This window comes from Pseudorasbora parva, chromosome 4 (assembly GCF_024679245.1).
Source record: "Pseudorasbora parva isolate DD20220531a chromosome 4, ASM2467924v1, whole genome shotgun sequence".
NCBI classification, from domain to species: domain Eukaryota; kingdom Metazoa; phylum Chordata; class Actinopteri; order Cypriniformes; family Gobionidae; genus Pseudorasbora; species Pseudorasbora parva.
The window spans coordinates 13,624,640-13,651,067 of record NC_090175.1 but is presented as its reverse complement, the minus strand read 5'-3'; the positions used below and the strand labels follow the sequence as shown (position 1 = coordinate 13,651,067).

The following is a 26,428-nucleotide window of genomic DNA, read 5'->3' as shown; positions in this document are numbered from 1 at the left end:
AAACCTCTACGCTTCCTTTTGGAGTTCAATACGGACAGTGCACCCGGCATTTGATTAAAGCAACTTCTGAGAATATATTTACACCACACTATTTATTTGTTTATCAAGTGTGAATTCAGCAGCTCAGAATGGAGACGTCTGGGAACTCGAGTAAGAAGCAGAAACTGAGTAACGCTCCTGAGAGCTGGGTGAGTAGCGGCTGTGAACTGAAGAATGACGTAACATTGCATTGCATTGCATTGCTAATATACTACAGTTACTGTACCACATATCGTGCTATAAATATGGTGTTTTGGTTATGAGAAATCTGATCCACACTGTTATAGTTCACAATATAAACGAAGTCCGTAATAATCGTGCTGGTAATGGAGGTCCTCGTCTGTGATAAGTGTATGAAAAGGATGCATATGATAATTTTATTTGTACATATTGGCTGTCTTAACCTAGTGAGCTTCTACGGTATTTACGGTATTTACTTTTTGGAAATGATAATAACTATAATACTAACATGGCTTCTTTTGAGTATCATGTAAATACCATGTTACATATCTCTCTCTCTGTGTGTGTGTGTGTGTGTGTGTGTGTGTGTGTGTGTGTGTGTGTGTGTGTGTGTGTATATATATATATATATATATATATATATATATATATATTATATATATCACACACACACACACACACACACACACATATATATATATAATTAGTGCTGTGAAATATTTATGTAAAAATGTAACTGTTACATGTTAAAATGTAATCAATTGCATCTAACATAAATTTGTGTTTATAGAATATATAATGTGTTTATAGAATATATGTACATTATGTTTACAATTTTCTATAATTTAATTAGTTATTTCTGGTGTAGTAAATAATGTATAGACCAGAAAAAATTATGTTTAAAAGAATGGTGGATTTAACATCAAAATTTAATGTCTAATGTAGAAATGTGTAACTTTCTCCCTTTAAATACTTCATAGAGTATTTGAATACAGAGAATACAGTTCAAGAATAATTTATGCAATTGTATATGATTTATTTGAAAGAATTAAATGTGGAGTTTCATGTCTGTCCTTGTATTGTTCAACTGGTTGAGCTTAATATGGAATTTTTTACATAACACCTAGAGACAAGTTTGTTCATAATATACTAATAATAACAATGGACAAATAAATAATGACACAATAAAGAAAGAAAACAGTACTACATTATTATAACACAATTAGCATCTGATACAGCCAATGTCTTGTTTATCCCTTAACTCAATCAATCAGGAGGCCTTTTGTAAAATATGAGACTGATTCAGTGACTCTGAATCTGCTGCAATTTGTACAGGGGATGCAAAGAGCCACCAATGTGACATATCAAGCCCATCATGTGAGTAGAAACAAGCGTGGACAAGTAGTCGGGACTAGAGGAGGATTTCGAGGATGCACCGTGTGGCTTACAGGTATAACATGAATGATGTGATTTTTCTCTTCACGGTTATGTCAGTAAATATGAAGACCTCTGTTCTGCATCCTCAGGTTTGTCCGGTGCGGGTAAAACGACGGTCAGCATGGCTCTGGAGGAGTATCTGGTGTGTCATGGCATTCCCTGCTACACTATGGATGGAGATAACATCAGGCAGGGCCTCAATAAGAATCTGGGCTTCAGCCCTGAAGACCGCGAGGAGAACATTCGCCGTATCGCGGAAGTGGCAAAACTGTTTGCTGATGCGGGGCTCGTGTGTATCGCCAGCTTCATTTCCCCATACGGCAGGGTGAGAAACATATGGAGCTGTGTGTATAGGACTTCCTAACCCTGTGAAGCATTGCATAAGAAATCATTTTTTTAAAAATAGAATAGTTTATTTGATACATGGTGTTTTAGGATTCAGTAAAAGTGCTTTTTGATTCAAAATATATTCTTATGATAACTCTATAAAATCATTAAATATTTCACAACCAAAAGTCAAGTGCATCATGTTTTTAGAGTTATACTACTGTAAATTCCTTCAATCAGACGACAAACTTAGATTTTGTAGATTGTGTGCAATCTTTCTAAGGCCTTAGAAACGAGAGATTTAAGGATTAAAACATTTGATTCATATATGTTGGGCCCCAGGACCGCCTAAATGCAAGAAAGATCCATGAAGCTGCTGGCCTTCCGTTCTTTGAAGTGTTTGTTGACGCTCCTCTGGATGTGTGTGAGCAGAGAGATGTGAAGGGGCTCTATAAGAGGGCTAGAGCTGGAGAAATCAGAGGTAAGATTTTTTTTTTTTTTTTTTTTTTTGCATATCCAACTCAAATCGTTTTTGTTTTTTTTGTAGTCTGCTGCAAATGTCCTCTTTAAAGGGTTAGTTCACCCAAAAATGAAAATTATTTAATTAATCACTCACCCTCATGTCGTTGGACACCAGTAACACCTTCCTTCATCTTCAGAACACAAATGAAGATATTTTTGTTGAAAGCTGATGGCTGAGAAAGGCTTCAGAAAGGCCTCCATTGGCATTCAGTACATTTCGGATGAGATGTTAAACCGAGGTCCTGACTCTCTGTGGTCGTTAAAAATCCCATGGCGTTTCTCGTAAAAGAGTAGGGGTGTAACCCTGGTGTCCTGGCCAAATACCCTCGATTGGCCCTTACCAATCATGGCCTCTTAACATGGCCTGGCCTCATCCACTGAATTGGCTCTATCACCCTCTCTCCTCTCCACCTATCGCTGGTGTGTGGTGAGCGCACTGGCGCCGTTGTACTGTGGCTGCCGTCGCATCATCCAAGTGGATGCTGCACTCTGGTGGAGGATGAGGAGAGACCCCTGACATGAGTGTAAAGCACTCTGTACACACTTTGGGTGTACAGTAGTACATATGAAAGCGCTATATAAATGCCTCATTCATTCATTCATTCATTTCCACTGACCCACTCACAAGACCCAAAAAGGCACTAAAAACATTGATACAAAGTCCATCTTATTGTACAGTGGCTGTACAATAATTTTACCTAGCGACGAAAATAGTTTTTGTGCGCAAAAAAATAAAAAAATACGACTTTATACACCAAGTTATTGACTAAAATCAGTGCATGCGCAAGAATATGACGCAGCTCCACCGTTCAATACATGACCCGAAAGAGAAGGAGCGCTGCTATGGCGTGAGTTCCAGGTGAGTTCACATCCGAGACCTACACGGAAGACAATATTTTGGTGGATAAAGTCATTATTTAGATTTTTTTTTTTTGCGCACAAAAACTATTTTTGTCGCTTGGTAAAATTATTGTACAGCCACTGTAGTGAGATGGACTTCGTAACGAAGTCTTTAGTGCTTTTATGGGTTTTGTGAGTGGGTCAGGGGAAATATTTTCATTTGTGTTCCGAAGATGAACGAAGGTGTTACGGGTGTCCAACGACATGAGGGTGAGTGATTAAAGGGGGGGGGGGGGGGGGGGGGGGGTGAAACACTCAGTTTCAGTCAATCTCATGTCAATCTTGAGTACCTATAGAGTAGTATTGCATCCTTCATATCTCCGAAAAGTCTTTCGTTTTATTATATTTGTAAAAGAAATATGGGCTGTACCGAGTCTTTCCGGAAAAAAACGAGCGCCTGGAGGCGTATCGTGTGGGCGGAGCTAAAGAATGACATATGCGCAAAGCGGTGACGTCCTCAAGCGTGGAGAAACCCATGGCTATCTCAGCTAATAGATATGATCCAGAATCATTCGGAGGCTGAAATAGAAACAGCAACAGCAACAGCAGGACGTACGTCTCTGTGGTATGTACTGTATTTAGAGGCCTGTCAACATGACATGATTCGGTTTATGGACTATTGTATGCGACCAAACCTTAGTAGCAAGCAAAACGGTTTTGCACGTCAGACTAGTGTAGCGTTATACATAGAACAGCAATGAAGTCCGTTAGTGCATTTGAATGATGAAGCACGCGATCGTGTCGTTTACTGATGTTTACTCACGCGACGATGAGCACAGCACAGACATTTGAAGCAGTTTTACTTACCGGCTGCTTCCAAAGCAGGACCGAACCTTTATCGCTGGGACGGCATTTCACCCCCACTTTAATGAAATCATTTTCATTTTGGGGTGAACTAACCCTTTAAATTAAATGGTTACTCAATAGATGCAAACTTTAGATTCTGTTTCATTGTGATTCATCACTCCACACACAACTACCTGGCCAAAAAAATAATTCTGTCTTGGATGTTTTTCTGAGACAGCAATAGCTTTTTAAGTAGTGCATTTGCAATTGAGAATTAAAATCTTAGTGTTTAGCCATATTTTTTGCCCAGGAGTGTAGATGCACTGCATGTTATGGAGATTTGATCACATAGTGGTCGGAAGTCAGTAGGGCAATCAGTCCAAAAGTTTTAAACCTAAACTGATTTGTGTGCTATCAACAAACTCAACACATCCTATTTTAATTTTGCACCCTGTTTTTGCAGAAATACTTTATTTGAAATGATTGAGTTAGAAAAGGCAAGGCCTTGGATGTTCTGAGGCACCGAAGGAGGACCAAATGCTTGTCTTAGAAGAAAACCACCTGAAAAGAAGTTGTGGAGTTTGTGGCTTTTTTGGTGTGTGTAACACTTCATCTTTGGAGTCACAATGTGATATGAACAGTGTGCCTTTGAGAGTTAGTTAAAGGTTTTTGAGAGGTTGCTCAAAACATTTTGAGCAAACCTGTGGTGATTCATCATAACGCTCTTGGTTTTCACACTCACAAACTCACACTCACATACAGGCTAGAAAGCAGGTTTCTGGTAGAAAATGTACAAGAAGTAACGACGAATCAGATGAAGAGCGACACAGGAAACTTTGCTTTGGTCTAATCTGGACTGATGCCAATCTGAAAGTTGCTAACATCTCTTGAAGAGAATGATTAATGTTCATAACAGGAACTGTCTTATTATTGTGCATATGAACTGATACATGCACAGCAGCACATTTGAGCAGCTTTATACGGTGGAGGAAAAATGATAAATCATTCCAGCGTTACTGAGAACTTCCAGTCAACTTTTCAGCCTCGTTGAATGGAAAAACTGCATGAACGTAGTGCAACTCTAAAGCACTGTTTCTGCTGATGAATGGATTGGGCTTGTAATATAAAGGGTTACTCTTGTTGTCCTCAGGGTTCACAGGAATAGACTCTGAGTATGAGAAGCCAGAGGCCCCTGAACTGGTACTAAAGACCGATTCCTGCAGTGTGAACGAGTGCATCCAGCAGCTCCTGGACCTCCTGCAGGAGAGGGTAAGTTCACTCCATTCATCCATGATAAAGTGAATTCTATTTGAATGTCTTTTCAAGAGTTTGTAATCCAAATGTCTCGTTTACAAACGGATTATTGCAAGCAGAGGTTTCAGTCACTGAGTGCATTTACATGCACATCTATATTATGATATCAATTGGAATATGGCCTTATTATGATTAGTATGATGTCATGTAACTGCCACTGTCACATTGATTGCCTAATAATAAGATATATAATTTATATAATTTATTCATGTGACAACAAAGCTGAATTTTCAGCATCATTAGTCCAGTCTTCAGTGTCACATGATCCTTTAGAAATTATTTTAATATGATGATTTGCAGCTAAGACACATTTCTTATTAGTATCAGTGTTGAAAAAAGTTATGCTGTGTAATATTTTTGTGGAAATCATGATATAATTTTATTCTCTGATGAATATAAAGTTTTGCTTTACTGTCAATTTTTATCAATTTAATGTGTCCTTGCTGAATGAATATACTAATTTCAGGAATGACAATGAATATAATTATCGTATTATTATTATTATTATTATTATTATTATTTTTGCCCGACACTTTCCATTTCATGCTGCTGGTGTTGTCTGGCATTATAGTGAAAAACTAGTAATAAAACTGAGCATGCTGTACAACCAGCGTTAGGTAGTTTACTTGCGAATTGTAGTCCATTAAAGAAAAAAATCTTAAAAATGATAATAAATAATTAAATAAAAATGTGTTTGAAAGACAAAAGCCTTCAAAAGACATAGGAACATGGTTAAATAACTTGCCGAGTGAATAGGATTTTTATCGGGAGTGATAAAAAAAAGAAAACCTCCTTAAAAATTAAATGTTTTCTGTAAATCCAGTGGTCAAATGCTTTGTGGCCTCTCGATTTTCCATGTGATTATAGCCACCTGACTAAAGTCTGGTGCCATTTGTGCAAAACTAGAAGATTTTCTAAATGTACATGAGCCATATGCTTTTTTTTAGAAAGGAAAATTTTAAGCATGAAAAATAAGAATTACGGAAAATCTATAAATTATGAATGATTTACTGCCTTATGTGAATATATAATCATGTAATCAACAAAAAAGTAACTGGAGTCTGATTACGTGTATTTTAAAATGTAATATAATCTAATTACGGTACCTAATTTTGGGAATATGATTATGTAATCCTGATTACATGTAGCCAGTTACTACCCACCACAGTGTATAACCAATGGCAGCATCTTGAATCTCCCAGGAAATAACAGTTGTAACAGAAAACATGTATGTGTAGATCATATTTACAACAATCATGTAAACAGAAATATCCTGATGCCTGAAATAGAGTTTGACGTCACAATAGAGTCATTATCACATTAGAAGATGTGGTTATTCATTTGCAACTACTGAACAAACTGCTTTCCGTATCTCATGATTTAAAGCCACAGTTGCTTTTTAACACCGCAAATGTTGCAACTTTACTTAACATCTTATCCAGATGCTTTCGTCATACTTGGATATAAATGACAGTGATGTCTCTTTGATAATGTCTTCACCTTCTGTAGGACATAGTGCCTGTGGACGCATCCTATGAGGTCAAGGAGCTCTACGTCCCTGAGAACAAGCTGGACTTGGCCAAGGCTGATGCAGAGACTCTTCCAGCAGTGGAGATCACCAAGGTATCTTCATCCCTCGAATGTCTTCTTCAGACCGTCTGCAAATCCATTTGGACTATTGGCTGTTAGCAGACAGTATGAGTTTGAAACATTGTTTGATCTATTGGTGTTAGACAGTCTAAAACACATTTTTCAGTGCTTGTGCAGTGTCAAACCTAAGGTCTGTTGTCTGTTGGTGGGTTAGGTGGACATGCAGTGGGTTCAAGTGCTGGCTGAGGGCTGGGCTACTCCTCTGAATGGCTTCATGAGGGAGAGAGAGTTCCTGCAATGTCTTCACTTCAACTGTCTGCTCGATGGTAAACGCATGATTTAACACTAGCATCGTCTTCTCCTGGCATGCTTTCATGCTCTTTTTTTTATTTGTTTCATATGCTGTTTTCTGAATGCAACACCAGATGGCGACATTAGACTACTACTACATTTTCTACTGGTCAATATTATGTTCAGAAATGATCTTTGAAATCATCTCCTTAATTTTCCCCCCCACTTTTTTTGTAATAAACTCATGATGACAGAATGGAAACACATTTTTGCACATTTATGAAAAACAAAACTACCTGTTCGGGCCCTTAAAGTTCTATAATAATATATATAAGTTCTAAAATAATAATAATATATATCTAAGTTCTAAAATAATATATATATATATATATATATATATATATATATATACTCACCTAAAGGATTATTAGGAACATAACCATTTCTAGGGTTTACAAAGAATGGTTTGAAAAGGGAAAAACATCCAGTATGCGGCAGTCCTGTGGGCGAAAATGCCTTGTTGATGGTAGAGGTCAGAGGAGAATGGGCCGACTGATTCAAGCTGATAGAAGAGCAACTTTGATTGAAATAACCCCTCGTAACGTTACACTCGTTACGAGGTCTGCAGCAAAGCATTTGTGAAGCCACAACACGCACAACCTTGAGGCGGATGAGCTACAACAGCAGAAGACCCCACCGGGTATCACTCACCTCCACTACAAATAGGAAAAAGAGGCTACAATTTGCACAAGCTCACCAAAATTGGACAGTTGAATACTGGAAAAATGTTGCCTGGTCTGATGAGTCTCGATTTCTGTTGAGACATTCAGATGGTAGAGTCAGAATTTGGCATTAACAGAAAGAGAACATGGATCCATCATGCCTTGTTATCACTGTGCAGGCTGGTGGTGGTGGTGTAATGGTGTGGGGGATGTTTTCTTGGCACACTTTAGGCCTCTTATTGCCAATTGGTCATTGTATAAATGCCACGGCCTACCTGAGCATTGTTTCTGACCATGTCCATCCCTTTATGACCATCATGTACCCATCCTCTGATGGCTACTTCCAGCAGGATAATGCACCATGTCACAAAGCTCAAATCCTTTCAAATTGGTTTCTTGAACATGAAGATGAGTTCACTGTACTAAAATGGCCCCACAGTCACCAGATCTCAACCCAATAGAGCATCTTTGGGATGTGGTGGAACGGGAGCTTCGTGCCCTGGATGTGCATCCCACAAATCTCCATCAACTGCAAGATGCTATCCTATCAGTGTACATTTCCTATTCAGTGGCCAACATTTCTAAAGAATTTCTAAAGCATACAATGGATCTTTTAAGATTTGGTTACCTGGACTTTCAGTGGAGAGACAGAAACTTCATAGGAAACTTATGGATTTGATATAGCATTAATGACAGATTTTTTATATATATATATATATATATATATATATATATATATATATATATATATATATATATATATATATATATATATATATATATATATATATATATATATATATATATATATATATATAATATATAATATATTCAGTGACTTTATGGACCACCATCAGTTGAACAAGAAACTACTGATAATCTAACAATAGCAAAAAAATTTACAAATTCTGTTTCTTGTTCAAGACCTCCTAGAATGAGTGACTTATCAAACATGTGAGGGAATCCGAAGGCCCTGCAAGTGGATTTTAAATGACAATTAGTGGTAGAAGTAAAAGAGTTATTATAATTTTAATGGAGCCTTGGGTTATGCTGATCATATGCTTTAAAGTACGCTTGGGCTTTTTAGAAACACGATCGTCTTAAATAAAAAGTCGGCATCTTTTTGATTACGAGAGCAACAAATGTGTGAATGGCTTTTTAAACCATGATATGGTCCTCACATTTATACAACCGGGTAATTACAGCAATTTTCCACATCCAGCTTGAGTTTCCAAAAAGTGTCAATTTAGTTTTACGGCCTCGTAATGCTCTGCCGTGTGTTGTCTTGCCTAGTATTCAAATTTGTCTTCATGGTATGCATTCACAGTCACACACCCCTATTAAGATAAAAAGTGGGCCTTGTAGACGTTGAATGTGACAGAAATACCGCAAGAGAAAGTTGTTAGTGGTTAATGCATTACATCATCAGCATCATTAGACGTGATTGCTGTACATCACACCTTGTGTTATTGTTTTGATCCTTACATTATGCCCAACTGGACTCTTGTTGGACCAGACTGGCGTCTTTATGAATATAACGGACAGATTTGTGCATCTTGCTGCCTGATACTAGTTTAATTTGGAATGAGCTGAAATGGGACACTCACAGGGCTCTTTCTTATGGAAAACAGCTGTTTCTGCTATGATGTGTGTGTGTGTGTGTGTGTGTGTGTGTGTGTGTGTGTGTGTGTGTGTGTGTGTGTGTGTGTGTGTGTGTGTGTGTGTGTTTTATTCTGAAAATGGATTTTAAAAGCTTCCCGCTCGTATTGCTTTAATCAAGGTGTAGGACCTCTTACTTTCTTAGAAAATTCACCACATTGACATTCAGAGTTCTTTCCCTTATCTCGCCCCATAGATCCTTAACTATTCCCCTTTAGCCCTTTCAAAGCTGTCGATTTCTCAAAGTCTCGGGTTGTTTGATGTATGTGCCGTGGATCTGACCTCTGTTCGTAGGTGGAGTTATTAACCTGTCTGTGCCGGTGGTCCTCCCCGTCTCAAGCTCCGACAAAGAGCGTCTGGACGGCAGCACCGCGTTCGCGCTGGCCTACGGTGGTCGGAGAGTCGCGATCCTGCGAAACCCAGAGTTCTACGAGCACCGCAAGGAAGAGCGCTGTGCCCGGCAGTGGGGCACCACCTGCAAGGATCATCCATACATCAAGGTCAGGGGTCAAATATCAAATAGCTCATGAACACCGTGTCCTAAATAGATAGACAGCATGTCCGGCTGCAAGAAAGCAAAAGATCTACGTGACCCAACACAGTAACAGCCAAATAGAGCATGTTTAGTTGATTTTCATTTATTCTATGTTCACACTGTCGTAATTACTGTAATGACTAAATCAGACTCGCAGCAGTTTACATCCTCAGAATTATGGATTTCTATGCTAACACTATTAACGGCTAAATTAATCTGTGTAACTTTGAGTAATCAATAGACTAAAACGCAAAACAACACATAATGCAAATGCCTTATTTATACATTTATAGTTTATTTATTTGTTTTCAAATTGATATTTTACTATTAATACATTGACAATAGTCAATTTATTAAACAGAAAAACATTGTAAAGTTTACAGTACTTTACAAGTAACTGTTACAAATTACAAAAGTAGTCATGTGAGTAGTTACAAGTCATTTTAAGTTCTTCAAGGATGTGAGTGCACTAGGGATCACGTAATGCTAATTCCGACTTGGTGTGAATGCATTTATACAAACTGCACAATTAATCAAAATGGAACCACACACGATTTGGCAAAGGCTGCAAATGTATTAATTTTTTTAATGAGCAGCTTTTCAGTGAAGCACAGCTTTGTGATCAGTAGTAAATGCTGCTCCATCTGAAAGCAGAGGTCGCTCTTGCACAGAAAGTCCAAATATGCCCCGCAGAAGTACAATACTGCACGTCGTTCCAGGAATTCCCTATGGGCATCATACTATCGCTCTAGCTGAATAAACAAAAGATTAAAACGCTTTTATTAAACATGACTAATAAACACATGAATACCACAATGTATGGTTTATCTGAGTTCTTTAAGCCTTCTCAGGTCATTTCATGATGATTAACTATATTTATACTTCAATGCTAATCGACAGCCTTTATTACTGTATAGAACACTGTTAAATATGTTGTGTGCCTCATCAAGAAGCCACACCATCTCATCAGCTGTCGTTATGAAATGAGTTTGGAGTAAAAACATGCTTGCTATTAAATGTTGTCTTTAGTTATACAAGAGGTTCATAAATGCTTCTCATGTTTGACGCATGTTGATTTTTGACGCGTGTTATACACTGATCGGGTATAGCATTATGACCACCTAATATTGTGTTGGTCCCCCTTTTGCTGCCAAAACGGCCCTGACCCATCGAGGCATGGACTCCACTAGACACCTGAAGGTGTGCTGTGGTATCTGGCAGGAAGATGTTTGCAGCAAGTTGCGAGGTGGAGCCTCCGTGGATCGGACTTGTTTGTTCAGCACATCACACAGATGCTCGATTGGATTGAGATCTGGGGAATTTGGAGGCCAAATCAACACCTCAAACTCATTGATGTGCTCCTCGAACCATTCCTGAACCATTTTTGTTTTGTGGCAGGGCGCATTATCCTGCCGAAAGAACCATAGCCTCCAGGGAATACTGTAAAGGGTGTACACGGTCTGCTACAATGCTTAGGTAGGTGGTGTGTGTCCACATGGATGAGGACCCAAGGTTTCCCAGCAGAACATTGCCCAAAGCATCACACTGCCTCCGCCGGCTTGCCTTCTTCCCATAGTGCATCCTGGTGCCATGTGTTCGCCAGGTAAGCGACACACCTGACAATCCACTTGATGTAAAGGAAAACGTGATTCATCTGACCAGACCACCTTCTTCCATAGCTTCATGGTACAGTTCTGATGCTCACGTGCCACTGTTAGCAGTTTCGTTGGTGGACAGGGGTCAGCATGGGCACCCTGAATGGTCTGCAGCTATGCAGCCCCAGGCACAACAAACTGTGATGCACTGTGTATTCTGACACATTTCCATCAGAACCAGCATTAACTTCTTGAGCAATTTGAGCTAGAGTAGTTCAACTGTTTGATTGCACGACACGGCCCAGACTTTGCTCCCCACATGAATCAATGAGCCTTGGCCGCCCATGACCCTGTCTCCGGTTCACCACTGTTCTGGTCCTGGATTTTGACACACAAATAAAAACTTTACCACAGACCTGATGCTGGTTTAGGATAAAGTTGTTGATTTAAAATATTTCTATCATCTTATGTAAGCAGTTGGAAATGATTAACATAGCCCTGTATCTAATTTTTGTTGTCAGCTCCCTCCCCTTCTTTCTTTTCTGACTCACGAACCACCTGGAAAGTCCGGATTACAAGCCTGCCTTGAATGAGAGCACTGTTTAGACTACATACATGTTAATATGAAAACAGAATCACAGTGATTCAGCAGCATGATCCATTAACGCATCGCTTTTCACCTGTCTGGCACAGGGCGCCCTTTATGGGAACACATTGTCCGATGGTACAAGCACAGAATTGTGCAAGACTGCCTGTTGCTTCATTGCTGTTAATGTTCAAGAGCAAATATAATTGCTCTTGCTTAGGTTCAGAACTAAATTTTATCAGAAACTCACCTCAAACTGTCGTTGTACTGATATTAGAGCTCAAGACTTAAGTAGTGACTAAAACAAAGTCTAAAATGAGTGAAAGAAGGACATTTTAGAAGGGACTCAGTATTTTGGGACAACTGTACCCTGATGGAAGTGAGTTTTTTCAGGGGCATTTTCTTTCAAATCAAATTTGGAAAAGATTTTCCACTTAAGTCCCATTTTTGAAGGTAAAGTCATGTATATCTAGCGAGAAACAGCTGACCTGGTGCTTTAATAGGCCCCCTGTGCGTCCGCATTGCGACGCTTTCTTTGGACGGCACTCTGAATGAAGACAGGGCCACGATGCCCTTTCACTAGGTCTGTGGAAACAGGGTCTCACTCTCTCTTTCTCATCTTTGTTCAGTCCTTGCTTTAGTAGTCTCTTTATTCCTTGACCTCCTTCATTTCACACATGTGTTTTAGTTGGATTTCTCACCCTGCGTTCTATCCAAACAGTGTTTAGGCAAGTGCCGCTCACCTCCCCTCCTTTCCCCTCACCTTCCTCTTACAAATCTCACAGAGTAAATACTGAACAATTGTTTCCATCTGTAAGTAGGGATTGTGGGCTTAGGTGGACTTTAATGGCTCCGCTCTGCTCCAGCTCGCACTAATGGGCGCCAACAGAGAGCTTTCGGACTCTGGAATGGCCCCATCTGTCTGCTTGCCTACGGTCACAAATAAACCCATCCCCAGACCAAAGAAAGAAATTGCACACAGTAAAGTTTGTTGCAATCAGCCCTCTTTTTATTTACAGTATTCTTATCTCAATGGCATTCTCTTAATAAAGTTTAGACTTTCACATAAACAATAAGTCAATACACAATGAAAAAAAAACAGTCAAGAGTTGTTTTCAAAAGCATTTATTTGAGCAAAAAAACCACAAAAACAGTCATTTTGTGAAATATTTACAATGTAAAATATATTTTTTTCTATTTTAATGTACTTTAAAATGTAATTTATGCCTGTGATCTAAGCTGAATTTTCAGCATTATTACTCCATTTCTTAGTGTCACATGATCCTTCAGAAATCATTCTAATATGAGGATTTATTATCAATTTTGGACACCGTTAATTGCTTCATATTTTTTTTGGAACGTGATACTTTTTTAGTATTCATTGATCAATAAAAAGGTTAAAAGTACAGCATTTTTTAAATTATAACAATATAAATATTTACTATCTGTTTAACATATCCTTGTTGAATAAAAGTATTAATTTCTTTAAAAAAATGAATGACTCCAAATATTTGAATGATGGTATATATTGTTACAAAATATTTATATTTTAAATAAATTCAGTTCTTTTTAAAACTTTTTATTCATCAATGAATCCTGAAAAAGTATCATAGGTTATAAAAAAAAGTATTAAGCCGCAGATCTGTTTCCAAAATTGATAATAATTCCGCATATTAAAATGATTTCTTAAGGATCAAGTGATACTGAAGACTTGAGTAATGATGCTGAAAATGCAGCTTTGATCACAGGAATAAATTATATTTTAAAGTATATTGCAATAGAAAACTTCTTGAAATATGCTGTTTTTAAAAATCACATTTACTGTTTTGTTAATTAAATTATTATTTTATATTATCATTTTATTATAAAATGATTGTAATATTGATTGATATTGTATATTTAATTATGCATGCTCATTTACACCTATTTGTACATTTGATATTTAATAATCTAAAAAAAATCTTAAAAACTGTTAAATCTTTAGCAAATCTCAAAATGATTATCTAATTTTTGTACTATACTTTATTATGTAGTCGTGCCTAAATTCATCATGTTATTTCTAGCATGCTTTATTTTACATTTTTATAGCATAGAATTTAAATGACATATACAGATTTGTAATATTGCATCCCTAGAAAATGGCTTGCAAATGCTATTCTGTTGAAGTGTTTGCATTTCAGTTCCTTTCAGAAGTTTTCAGAACTACCATCATGCCTGTTTTCATTTTACATGATCATTCATATCATTTAAGCTAAAAACCTAAAACAAATGAGTCTGAACTTCTGTTTGATTAATATTCTACCAGAGTGCCCAAAATGGAAACATTTGGAATGAATGTGGAATATGTGATACAGTGAGAAAATGTGATCATAATTTCACAGAATAGTTCATCTCATTACTTCACCATGTCTGGTTTGTATGTTAAACTCCGTCTGCTGAAGCACGTCAATCAGCGGGGCTGTAAAACCGGCCTCCATTATGTGTGGTAAATACTCTTTTCCTGTTTATTTCGGCTGTCAGTCTGACAGCTGGGTCCACATTTGGAGATTTGGTATGGGGGGGAGGGATGTTAACCAGACTTGAGAGCATTAACTTAATTGCATTATCTATGTTTTTTCCCCTCTTAGAAAGGGGTGCAGTGCCTAAACCAGTGCTCAATTATTCTCTATGACTGCTAATAGAGTTGATTTACTTTATAGATGTGATGTACAGCCAAAAGATCGCTCGCTGAGTTTTTCCATCGCCAGCCTCTACAACATAAATTAAATAAACGGCTGCTACTGTTGCTATACCGTGGCCAGAAAATCACAGCCGCACATGCATTCAGTCGTCAAATGCAAACGCATTGCAGCCTATCAAGCATTTTATTAACATTCACCACTTTCAGGCCTCTCCAAGTTTGCTTAATATGATCACATTCTTGCACATAAAGTTATCGAGCCACCAGTGCTGCTGTCAAGTCAAATCAATAGATGAAAGTCTGTGGGGTTGTGAAATAGTTTTCTCCATCCTAGCGGCCCCGAATCTGCTGCAAGCTGTGATATCCTCAGCATACTTTACTGCTTTTTAACTCTGGCCAAGATAGGGGCTCAACCAATGCCAGCGAAGACCTCCTGAAGGTAAAATATTAGTAAAAGCAGCCAAGAGATCTAGTCTGATTTTGTATGGTACTCCTATATTTAAATATTAATGCTTGGAAATTCAAGCTAATCAACAAGGGGCTATTGAGTCCCAAATTTTGGAATGATCTCTTGCTTTTAGAGCTTTCCAATTAAGTTTGTCAGACTTGTGCATGGAAACAAAGTTGTATATTTACTACTTAAGTTTCCAGGTTGCGACAATTAGAAGTTTTAAAGAAGACCAAGTTGGGTTTCACAACATTTGCAAGGTTAATGGCATCAAATCTTTGAAATGAATACAAGAGTTTCAGAATCAACCATCTGTCCCAAACTGGGGTTGCCAATTTCAAACCGTTTCTTCTGTGTTAGTGAGCATTTTGTGGCCAGAATATGCTACAATTTGGACCAGAGTTAAAATGTTAGTTGGATTTAGCTATATTAGACCACTTTCTTATCCCAAAGCACCATGCTGAAATTTTAGGTTATGTTCTTGTATGAGGTATTTTTATGTTCCTTATGCCTCACAAAGAAAGAAAGAAAGAAAGAAAGAAAGAAAGAAAGAAAGAAAGAAAGAAAGAAAGAAAGAAAGAAAGAAAGAAAGAAAGAAAGAAAGAAAGAAAGAAAGAAAGAAAAAGAGTGCAATTGTGGCAGTTTTTCCAACAACATTGTGCAAATGAGGTTGAAAGTTCATGGGTGCTGTTCCTGATGGTCTTTCCTCTGGCAGATGGTGATGGAGAGCGGAGATTGGCTGGTCGGGGGTGATCTCCAGGTGCTGGATCGGATCTACTGGAACGACGGGCTGGATAGTTACAGGCTCACACCAACCGAACTCAAGCAGAAGTTTAAAGAGATGAACGCAGGTATGAAAACACTCAGGAATTGCTTCTTTTGAGCTAATTTTGACTAGTTTGTTGGGTTTTGCCTTGCCCTCAAACTGTAGCAGGCAACAAACACATTCATTTTCTGAACTATTACATTAGTTTTTAATGCAAACACTATTATGAATAAACAAGTCTTAATGGAGTTGAATTGTATTGTCATAGTCTTGCATTGCCATGTCTATTAAAGGGTTAGTTCACCGAAAAAGGAAAATTCTGTCATTAATGACTCGCCCTAATGTCGTTCCACACCCATAAGACCTCCGTTCATCTTCAGAACACAGTTTAAGATATTTTAGATTTAGACCGAGAGCTTTCTGTTCCTCCATTGAATGAATGTACGGTATACTGTCCATGTCCAGAAAGGTAATAAAACATCATCAAAGTCGTCCATTTGTGACATCAGTTAGTTAGAGTCTCTTAAAGCTTCTAAAATACATTTCGGTCCAAAAATAACAAAAACTATATTTATTTTAACGTTTATTTAGCATTTTCTTCTCTTCAATCCTCAAACAAAGATTCAAACGTTATGAATCAGTGAATCGATCAATGATTCGGATCGCCAATGTCACGTGATTTCAGCAGTCGATACGCTGATTCATAACCTGTTCGAATCTTTGTTTGCGGATTGAACACAAACACTGAAGAGAAGACAATGCTGAATAAAGTCGTAGTTTTTGTTATTTTTGGACCAAAATGTATTTTCGATGCTTCAAGAGATTCTAATTAACCCACTGATGTCACATATGGACTACTTTGATGATGTTTTTATTACCTTTCTGGACATGGACAGTATACAATACATATACCATACACTAAATATAAAATATCTTAAACGGTGGTCTTTTGTGTGTGGAACGACATTAGGGTGAGTCATTAATGACAGAATTTAAATTTTTGGATGAACTAACCCTTTAACTATGCTGCAATACAATAATATTTATGGCAAGGTAAGTGACTTTACTCTTATTTTTTTGTTTCATTCTTTAACTCTTCTCTCATTTTTAGATGCTGTCTTTGCCTTCCAACTGCGAAACCCAGTGCATAATGGTCACGCGCTGCTCATGCAGGACACGCAGCGACGCCTAATTGAACGTGGCTACCGTCGACCCGTGCTTCTGCTACACCCGCTGGGAGGCTGGACCAAAGATGATGATGTACCACTGTCCTGGCGCATGAAACAGCATGCAGCTGTGCTGGAGGAGGGGGTGCTTGATCCCAACTCCACCATAGTGGCCATTTTCCCCTCACCGATGATGTACGCCGGCCCCACAGAGGTTAGTGTGCAATGAAAAAGGACCAAGAACAGACCCCTGAGGCTTATCAATTATTTACGGTCAGCTGGTCATTATAATGTTATCAGTTTTCTTGCTTTAAATAGAGACTTTTGATCATCTAGTCATCTATCCTAGATGCTATGCTCAGTAAATATATTAGTACATACTGAAAACCCTCAAGACCATTTTGTACTGCAGGTAGTAGCTACTCATTTTAAGATTCAATTTAGCCTTGTGGCCTTTGAGATCTTGTTCAATATGCATGCATGTATCCCATACTCTTGATACTTTCGTAATGGCTTGACATATGCAGTGTTTTAGAGAAGGAAGCTCTATCAAATGTTCTTTGTGCTAAGAACCATAATTAAAATGGCGTTTTAGGCCAATGAACTGTTGTATGGAAAGTTAGTGGTGAGGAAACTTGCGCAGGGCACATTCCTTGTTAAATCGGCAGGCGTACAGTGGATTGCTGATCCGTTCCACCTAACCTCCTGCTGGAGGCTGAAGACAAAAGGGACAGTCTCATCTTGTGGGCATCACACGTCTCTAGACTTTCCAATAGGAATTAATTTGAATTGATCTCCAAAAGTGGCTCTAAACAGAACCAAAGTGTTTAGAGAGGACTGTCCCTCTTCAACACACACACACACACACACACACACACACACACACACACACACACACACACTTATAACAGACAAACTGGGAGCTTTTTTCTGACAAAAATTGTTGCTGGTGTAGTGTTCCATGGCTATTTTGAAGTCTGTTGTTCTTTAATCATGTAGCCGGGGACATTAAAATTTTTATTGGGAGCAGACAGAGTCTGTAAGACTAAAGCAGCCCACAGGAAGCAGTCGTTCGCCTCATTGAGTTATGAGGAGGAAGTATGGGACATGCTGACTCCATAGAAAAGAATTAGCTTAGGTGGTGTAGGCCAATTCTAATCATGTGTCCATACTAAGAGATGTTTTCATTTATCTCAAAATTTTCAGATTTTTAAATTGTCCCTATCTCTTTGCCATTGACCAAAATTTCCGTTTGGGTTACATTATTATTGTCCTCCCAAATTTAAGCATAGGATTATTCATCAACCAAAAGTAAAATCTGTCCTAATTTTTTACTTATGTTGTTCCAAACCTTTTTTCTTTAATTAAAGTTTAGCACAGATTGTCCCAGATGCTTTTTTTCTGTAGCTGTTTGACTATTGCAGTATATTCCAAGTTTTCTAAAAACATACAGCAGTTATTTCTGAGTAAAAGACCAAAATTTAGTTCAATAAAATAAATATGAACTTTTCTTAACAGGTCCAGTGGCACTGCAGGGCCCGAATGGTTGCCGGGGCCAACTTTTACATAGTGGGCCGTGACCCCGCAGGAATGCCTCATCCAGACACGGGAAAAGACCTCTATGAGCCCTCCCACGGCGCTAAAGTTCTCACAATGGCCCCTGGACTCATATCGCTGGAAATTGTACCTTTCAAAGTGGCAGCCTACAATAAAGTCAAGAAGGCCATGGATTTTTATGATTCCAAAAAGTAAGTTTATATCTTATTTGCCCTTTTAATGTGTCATCTTTTTTTTGTAAATACAAAGTAACTACACAAAATGAGCAAGACGAGTGTCTTTAAGGGTCAAATTTGATCAACTTCGAGACTTAGACATACTAACAGTGGTGTTAAACTAAAAACATGAGTTTACTTCATATACGTGTTCAAACAGTCTATCACTGCATATCTTGAGTTAAACTTCCCTCCATGTCAGGCTTCCTCGATTTCTAACGGTGTTGCCAAGAAAAACAGGAAATGTTTTGTTGTTGTGTGCTTTTACCAAATTCTATGGCTTTGCTCCATTCTTTGAAGTCATTTCGAAGTGGAGATTTGCCATTATTCCTCTGGCGCTGTGCAAATGTTGCAGAAGATGACTAACGAAAATCATGCATGTTCACGGCGTCTCGTCTTGCAATTAATAGCGCCCGCCGCTATCAAGTTAACAGGCATTTCAGTCGTCCCTGATGAAGACCATGCAGCATGTCAACATACAGTAAAACTGACTGGAAGAACTGGAGACTTTAAATGTTGAATGATCTTTATGCAAATGCAATCCCACACAGAGTTTAAAGGAATAACTTACCAAAAAAAAAAACCCTCAGGTCATTCCAAAACCATATGTGGCTTTTATTTTTCACGGAAGAATAATTGCAACAAAAAAGATAGATCTTTAAATAGACGTTTCATCTGTCAAGCTCCATAAACTATGAAAATATTCCATACAACTGGAATACTAAATAAAAGAATATTAACATTTGTAATATTAATTATTCCATGTATGGAAAAGAGCAGCTTGGATATTCTGTTAAACATTATATTTTGTGTTTCACACAAGGAAAAGTCATATTAATTTATATCTATCCTCATTATGATTAAGTACTGAGATTGTTACTTACCTTGATATGTAAAGTCAAGTGTCATCATGGTGACAGTGGGGGTTTGAGGTTACTGGCATCACTTCCCTCCTCCATCCCAGCAACCCCAGCAATCGTTTTGGAGGGGGTTGGGGTGGCAGACTCGCACTCCGTCTGAGTTTCAAAGAGCCCCGCTTGGCGCCTTAGTAAATTTATGGTGTTCCGTCTGCTCCTTGAGCAGGGTGTTGGGCCTGGCCAAATTCGAGACGAATATGGATGCTGAGCCTAATTGCCAGCCATCCCCCTTAAAGTCCTCCTCTAAAATGGCTCAAATCAGTCCAAGCTGTTTCTCATTTAAATGCATATTAACGGTTCTCTATGGAGTCAGGGTTTATGTGTTCCACCCCTTCACCCCATTGAAGTGACTACCAGGTGGAATGGTGATAATATTCCATAAACCATCAGTTGTTGGTCCATCCAGTTGTAGGATGCTTCATATTTGCATCTTACCATTGGGTGATTGCTAAGGTGTGCTGGATGCTTGCTAGGGCGTTGAGTTTTTAGTGGTTACTAGGGTGTTGCTAATTGGTCACTAGGGTGCATCAGGCTCAAATTTTGAAAGAATGGTTGGGAGGAAGCGTGAAGAATCAATTATGTGATAAATGTTTTGATGTTATTTCCATCAAGAGGTGCATCAGTTTTTGGTCAAGATCTTGTATTGGCACACAGGTGTCAATTCATGTCTGAAAATTATTCTTCATACTTTCTCCCTCCAGACTGCGACGCTCCAAACGGTCACATTTTGTGAGCTTTTTTTCCCGCCTGTGCGATTAAATATCTTTACAGGTTCCACCACATTGCCAAACTGTTTAGAGCTGCCATTTCTGTTGTATATGAGAAGCATCAAACAGCAAATGAAGCGAGAGTGGAACGAAACTGTGCTTCTAGTTTGAACTGCTAGGACCAAATGTGCAGCGCAAGCTCAGAAAAGGTCCGACACCCTTACTACTACTCAGCGCTGGGAGATCCTGTGAGAAAGCGTTTATATCAGATCAAACAGCGCTGATGTGGAAACCAAGAGAAACATAAAAAAAACTTAAAGAAGTCCTCAAATCACCAACATTCACCATGGCATCAGTCACAAACGCATATAATGGTAGTGACAGTCTTTAAACAATCAGTGATTTGTGTTTACACGTCACTTTTTAGTATCGGTACGGCACGCTTGGAACCTCAACCAAGGTGGTAATATTTAAGCAAACCGAACCGAGTATGAAGTATGAAAAGTCAAGAAGTTTCATGAAAAACTAAAACTTCCACAGAATTACACAGAAAAGAATTACACTAAGCAAATAAAGAGCTTTCCTTTTATATTAAGCTGTCGGTCAGTTCAGTATAATACTATAGAAGATTAATTGTTGAATAAAAGTACAATATTAAAAAAAAAAAATGTCCCTATAAAAATTAGGTTGTTGTTAAAAGATAATTGTATCTGCATCTCAACTCAAGTGCTTTACTGTCATATGTGCCCCTTGTTAATGCAAAACAATAGTAATTTTATGATTTAATAGCTGTTGTGCCGCTTTAATATTTTTATGAGGTGTATTTTATAAGTTATTAGGGTCAGGGGATTGTTTAAATCCACTATTCAGAGTTCCACATTAAAAGCCCATATAAAATGCTTCGCTTGTCTAGACTGAAAAGCCATTCTGAATGACAGTGTTCGTTTAATGAGTGTGATTACGACAGTGCAACAGTGTATGTTTATAAATTCATTGTGCTGTGTGAATTTGTTTTCATAAGATCTGCGTCTTAATTGAAGAACCACTAATCCGTAACAAATAAACTCCATTCGTAGGAGCCGTTGAGGACTGTATTTAGACTAGCGTTGGAGTTTTATTCGTGCTGCTGGAGACTAATTAGCTCTATTTATCAGACCTTTTGCACACTGTTTATTTTCGAAGCATTTGTTTAAATGAAAGAGTGTAGCCGAGAGTTTGGATTTAATGACATTGGTCTGAAGTTTAGATTTCTGCTTCTTGCTAATTTATTTTTGTCTAGAAAGCAAAGTCAGCCTGTTTACCTCGTCGTCTTTGCACCGTTGAAAGGAATTATGTGGCTTGTAGAGCCACCTGAGAGAACATATTTTATCATAGAGCTCTTTTCAGAGTATAATACATCGTTCCCTCCAGAGCGAAAGCTCCTGAACAAAGGAGCAGTGTACAACACCTAGTTATTATCTCTGACGTAAACCCCGAGGTTATGTTTCTTTTTCATTTTCTTATCACATTGGGTACCACACTGTCCCTTTTCCTGTGCACATCTTAAAATTCCCTCCCCGTCTCGTTTTACCCAGACACCAGGACTATGACTTCATCTCAGGAACCCGCATGAGGAGGATGGCTCGCGAGGGCCAGAACCCTCCGGAAGGCTTCATGGCACCCAAAGCCTGGAATGTTCTCAAGGAATACTATCAGTCTTTGGAGAAGGCCTGAGCTGCACTGAGAGAGGCGGAAGCAATTCTGTTACAGTGAAAGAGGGAAAAGGAGGGAGAGGAGGTGATCATGGTTTGTAACAAACAAAACACAAACATTGGGACCACCCAAAGGACTTCTTGAACTCTTTTGGATTTTGTTCCTCATTAAGTCACTGTCGGTTTCATGGTTCTGAGTCTTATGGCAGCATTTTTATATGTTCGGTTTATTAAAAAAGAAAACAGTTGCACTTTATTTTGCAGTACTTACAATGAACTTGTCTAAGAACGTAATAAAGGTAACTACCTGGGTTAAGTTTAGGGGTCAGTTCAGGGTTAGTACCTATTACTATCATAAGTACATCGAATGTACATGGGGAATAGGACTGTAAAATAAAGTGCTGCCAAAAACAGAATGCAAGTTGACTTGTGAAAGGTACATTTTAAATATACAATACTGTAAACATAGAAAACTACACTCTTTTATTAGTAAATTATGCCATCTATATTCTTGTACTCCCTAGAATTCATAATCGCTGTTACAATTGGATGAAAGACATGCAATTTGAAAATTGCCCTACTTGCCTTAAAGATCATAAGCTTTTATTGAAACGGTTACATGTACAGCATTGTTCTGGCTTTAATGCACATTAAGCTCTATCAACAGCATTTATGGCAGACTGTTAAGTACAGCTGAAAATCATTTCCTCGTGTGTTTTTTTTAAAACTGCAAAATAGAGGTTGCAAAGCTATAAGTTTTGCACAATATGTTCTAGCGTACAAAATATTGTTTGCATAGAGAAATATCAAAACAAAGGAAATGTTTCAGATTTGTATCTAACTAGAAATGTGGCAATTCAAGTACAAGTATGCTACTGTAAACCTGTTTTTTGCTTTTAAAAATAAAGCAAATTAAAAATATTTTGTGGTAATCACCATTACTCTACAAATGCTGTCAAATGAGCTTAAAGTATTGAGCAATGAACAATCCTTTAAGCCAAAATGTGTGCCTGGATGTGACGTATACGGTTGGTTGTGCCCGTCCCTCTTTTAGGCGTAGTTTTTAGTTTATATAATTTGGGGGGAAACGGTTGTTTATTCAATAGTCTGAAAATATTTGTAGTTAATAACAGTATAGTTTTCATGGCAACATTTTGTTCTGAAATCTGTATTAAAAAAAATCTTTCTTGCAAATCAGCCATACATAAAATTCACATTTAAATCTGTAAGGTTTGTCCTTTTGACGATACTGGCATAACTTTAATAGAATTTGCTTAGTCCGTATTATTTCTAACCATGGTGTTTTGATATTTCTATGTTTGAATGTAGTGTTTTGTTAAACAAAATGATTTAGCTTTGTTTTAGTGTATTTTTTTGTAGTATTTATTTAGATTTTTTTTTGTCTTTTTATTGTATTATAATAGAAAGTATCATATTCTTTAGTTTCATAGTTGTCCTATTTGTTTGTTAACAACAGTATTGTCCTTCTTTACTCAGTGTTTTTAATAAAGCATTCCACCACCACCACCACCACCACCACCAAAAAAAAAATAAAAAACACAACAGCTTGATTGTGATTTTTAAAGTCTTATTAATTAAAAGTCTCACAAAATGCACATCAAAGGCTACATTAATCTGAATACATTTAACAATGCTGTTTTTGTTTCAAAATGTTCTCTATCCACAGTAGTGCTTCAAACCTTTTCCAACCACATTGAAATGTTGGAAAATGCTTGAACAAAACTTTACCGTGCGTGAATAAAACAACATAGACAAAACAAAACAAAAAAATCATTTCATTTCTCTCTTTATTGTCCACCATGGTGGAAATGTGTCTTTGGCTCACCAGAACATATAATGATTAGACAGGCATACAGAAAAACAACAACAACAAAAATGAAAATATGGACGTAGTGTCCGTGACGTCACCCATATGATTCTGAAGAGCAATTCTAAAGCGTAAAGTCGGCCATTGCCATCTTGGCAGCACTTCACTCTTGGATCACTAAAATGGGCAAAGAGGCGGGACGTGGGTGGAGCTGAGGTGACGTGATGACTAACAGACAGCAGACAAACGGCTATCCACCTGTCACTCTAAGTGGCCACGCCCTTATGCAGAACTTTAAGGCTTTAAATATTGTAAACTTAATGAGTTATGAGAAAAAATTTAACCCCATCACAGTTGTCATGAAGGGCAAAATTATCTATATAGATCAAAACCAATTTGTACCAGGCTGTAAATGTTTTTTTTCTGCTGTAAAGTTGGCCATTTTAACATGGGGCTCAATGAGATTCCGCTCCTTTCTGGAGCCTGTCCCTAGTAGCCAGTCGATGAATGGCAGTTTAAGTCACTTCCGTATTGGCTTCAACAGTAACTGGGGGAGGTTACTGCTTGGTAAAACGTAATAAAAGCACACTGAGATGATACAGAGACCAGACACATAAAAGTTATAATACAAGAGTCAAGGAAACAAAACTCCACCTTTGCCTTTGGCTTGGTTTGCTAAGTTGGGGACAACTAAATATCCAAATAAATTGAATAACTGAACTAAATTAACTATATAAACTTAATTATTGATCTCCCCGCATTGTTGCTATATGACAATTAAAATGAGCTAATGACATCACCGTTTTCTCCGGAGCAGCTGTACAGCCGAATCAAATTCTGTTGCATTATTTTCCTATTTCCTTTAAAACTATCGACAATGTAAAAAGCGCTAATTAAATAAAGGTGACCTGACTTGACTTGCTGTGGAATGCTTGAATCTGATTGGTTGACGAACGTTCTAAGGTGTGCAATTATTTTCAGGGAAACGCACGGCTTAAGTAGTGACAGGCAGGTCTTGACCAAGCAAATGAATATAGCAAACAATAGGATGAAAGCAACTTGTGTTCTTCTTACACAATCTTTTTATTAGCAAATTCTCCCACCACCTACTGGTGCGTACAGGTCACGCGCAATCGCCACTCCATGTTTGGTCTAAAAAGCAATTTCCCTCAGGATTTGCCGCAGAACAACAATTGCGAGTACATTTTACAGGACTGTAATATAAAGATTTGATAAAGTGTAGCTCTGAGATACACTCACCTAAAGGATTATTAGGAACATCATATACTGTGTTTGTCCCCCTTTCGACTTCAGAACTGCCTTATTTCTACATGGCATTGATTCAACAAGGTGCTGAAAGCATTCTATAGCAATGTTGGCCCATATTGATAGGATAGCATCTTGCAGTTGATGGAGATTTGTGGGATGCACATCCAGGACACGAAGCTCTCGTTCCACCACATCCCAAAGATGCTCTATTGGGTTGAGATCTGGTGACTGTGGGACCATTTTAGTACAGTGAACTCTTTGTCATGTTCAAGAAACCAATTTGAAATGATTTGAGCTTTGTGACATGGTGCATTATCCTGCTGGAAGTAGCTATCAGAGGATGGGTACATGGTGGTCATAAAGGGATGGACATGGTCAGAAAAAATGCTCAGGTAGGATGTAGCATTTAAACGATGCCCAATTAGCACTAAGGGGCCTAAAGTGTGCCAAGAAAACATCCCCCACACCATTACACCACCACCACCAGTCTGCACAGTGGTAATGAGGCATGATGGATCCATGTTCTCATTCTGTTTACGCCAAATTCTGACTCTACCATCCGAATGTCTCAACAGAAATCGAGACTCATCAGACCAGGCAACATTATCTTCTTCAACTGTCCAATTGGTGAGCTTGTGCAAATTGTAGCCTCTTTTTCCTATTTGTAGTGGAGATGAGTGGTACCCGGTGGGGTCTTCTGCTGTTGTAGCCCATACGCCTCAAGGTTGTGTGTGTTGTGGCTTCACAAATGCTTTGCTGCAGACCTCGGTTGTAACGAGTGGTTATTTCAGTCAAAGTTGCTCTTCTATCAGCTTGAATCAGTCGGCCCATTCTCCTCTGACCTCTAGCATCAACAAGGCATTTTCGCCCACAGGACTGCCGCATACTGGATGTTTTTCCCTTTTCACACCATTCTTTGT

The 26,428-nt window shown here is 38.2% G+C and overlaps 1 protein-coding gene across 1 annotated transcript; it reads left to right on the top strand.

The window, feature by feature from the left end:
• On the top strand, window positions 1-23,982 carry papss1 (3'-phosphoadenosine 5'-phosphosulfate synthase 1). Its single transcript, XM_067440984.1, has 12 exons — window positions 1-188; window positions 1,336-1,450; window positions 1,527-1,762; window positions 2,107-2,245; window positions 5,123-5,241; window positions 6,796-6,909; window positions 7,091-7,202; window positions 9,843-10,048; window positions 16,108-16,243; window positions 17,270-17,538; window positions 18,843-19,072; window positions 22,295-23,982. Exons 1-12 carry the CDS (start codon window positions 129-131, stop codon window positions 22,431-22,433), a joined length of 1,875 nt encoding a protein of 624 aa, XP_067297085.1. The 5' UTR covers window positions 1-128; the 3' UTR covers window positions 22,434-23,982.
• Window positions 23,983-26,428: the final 2,446 nt, after the last annotated feature.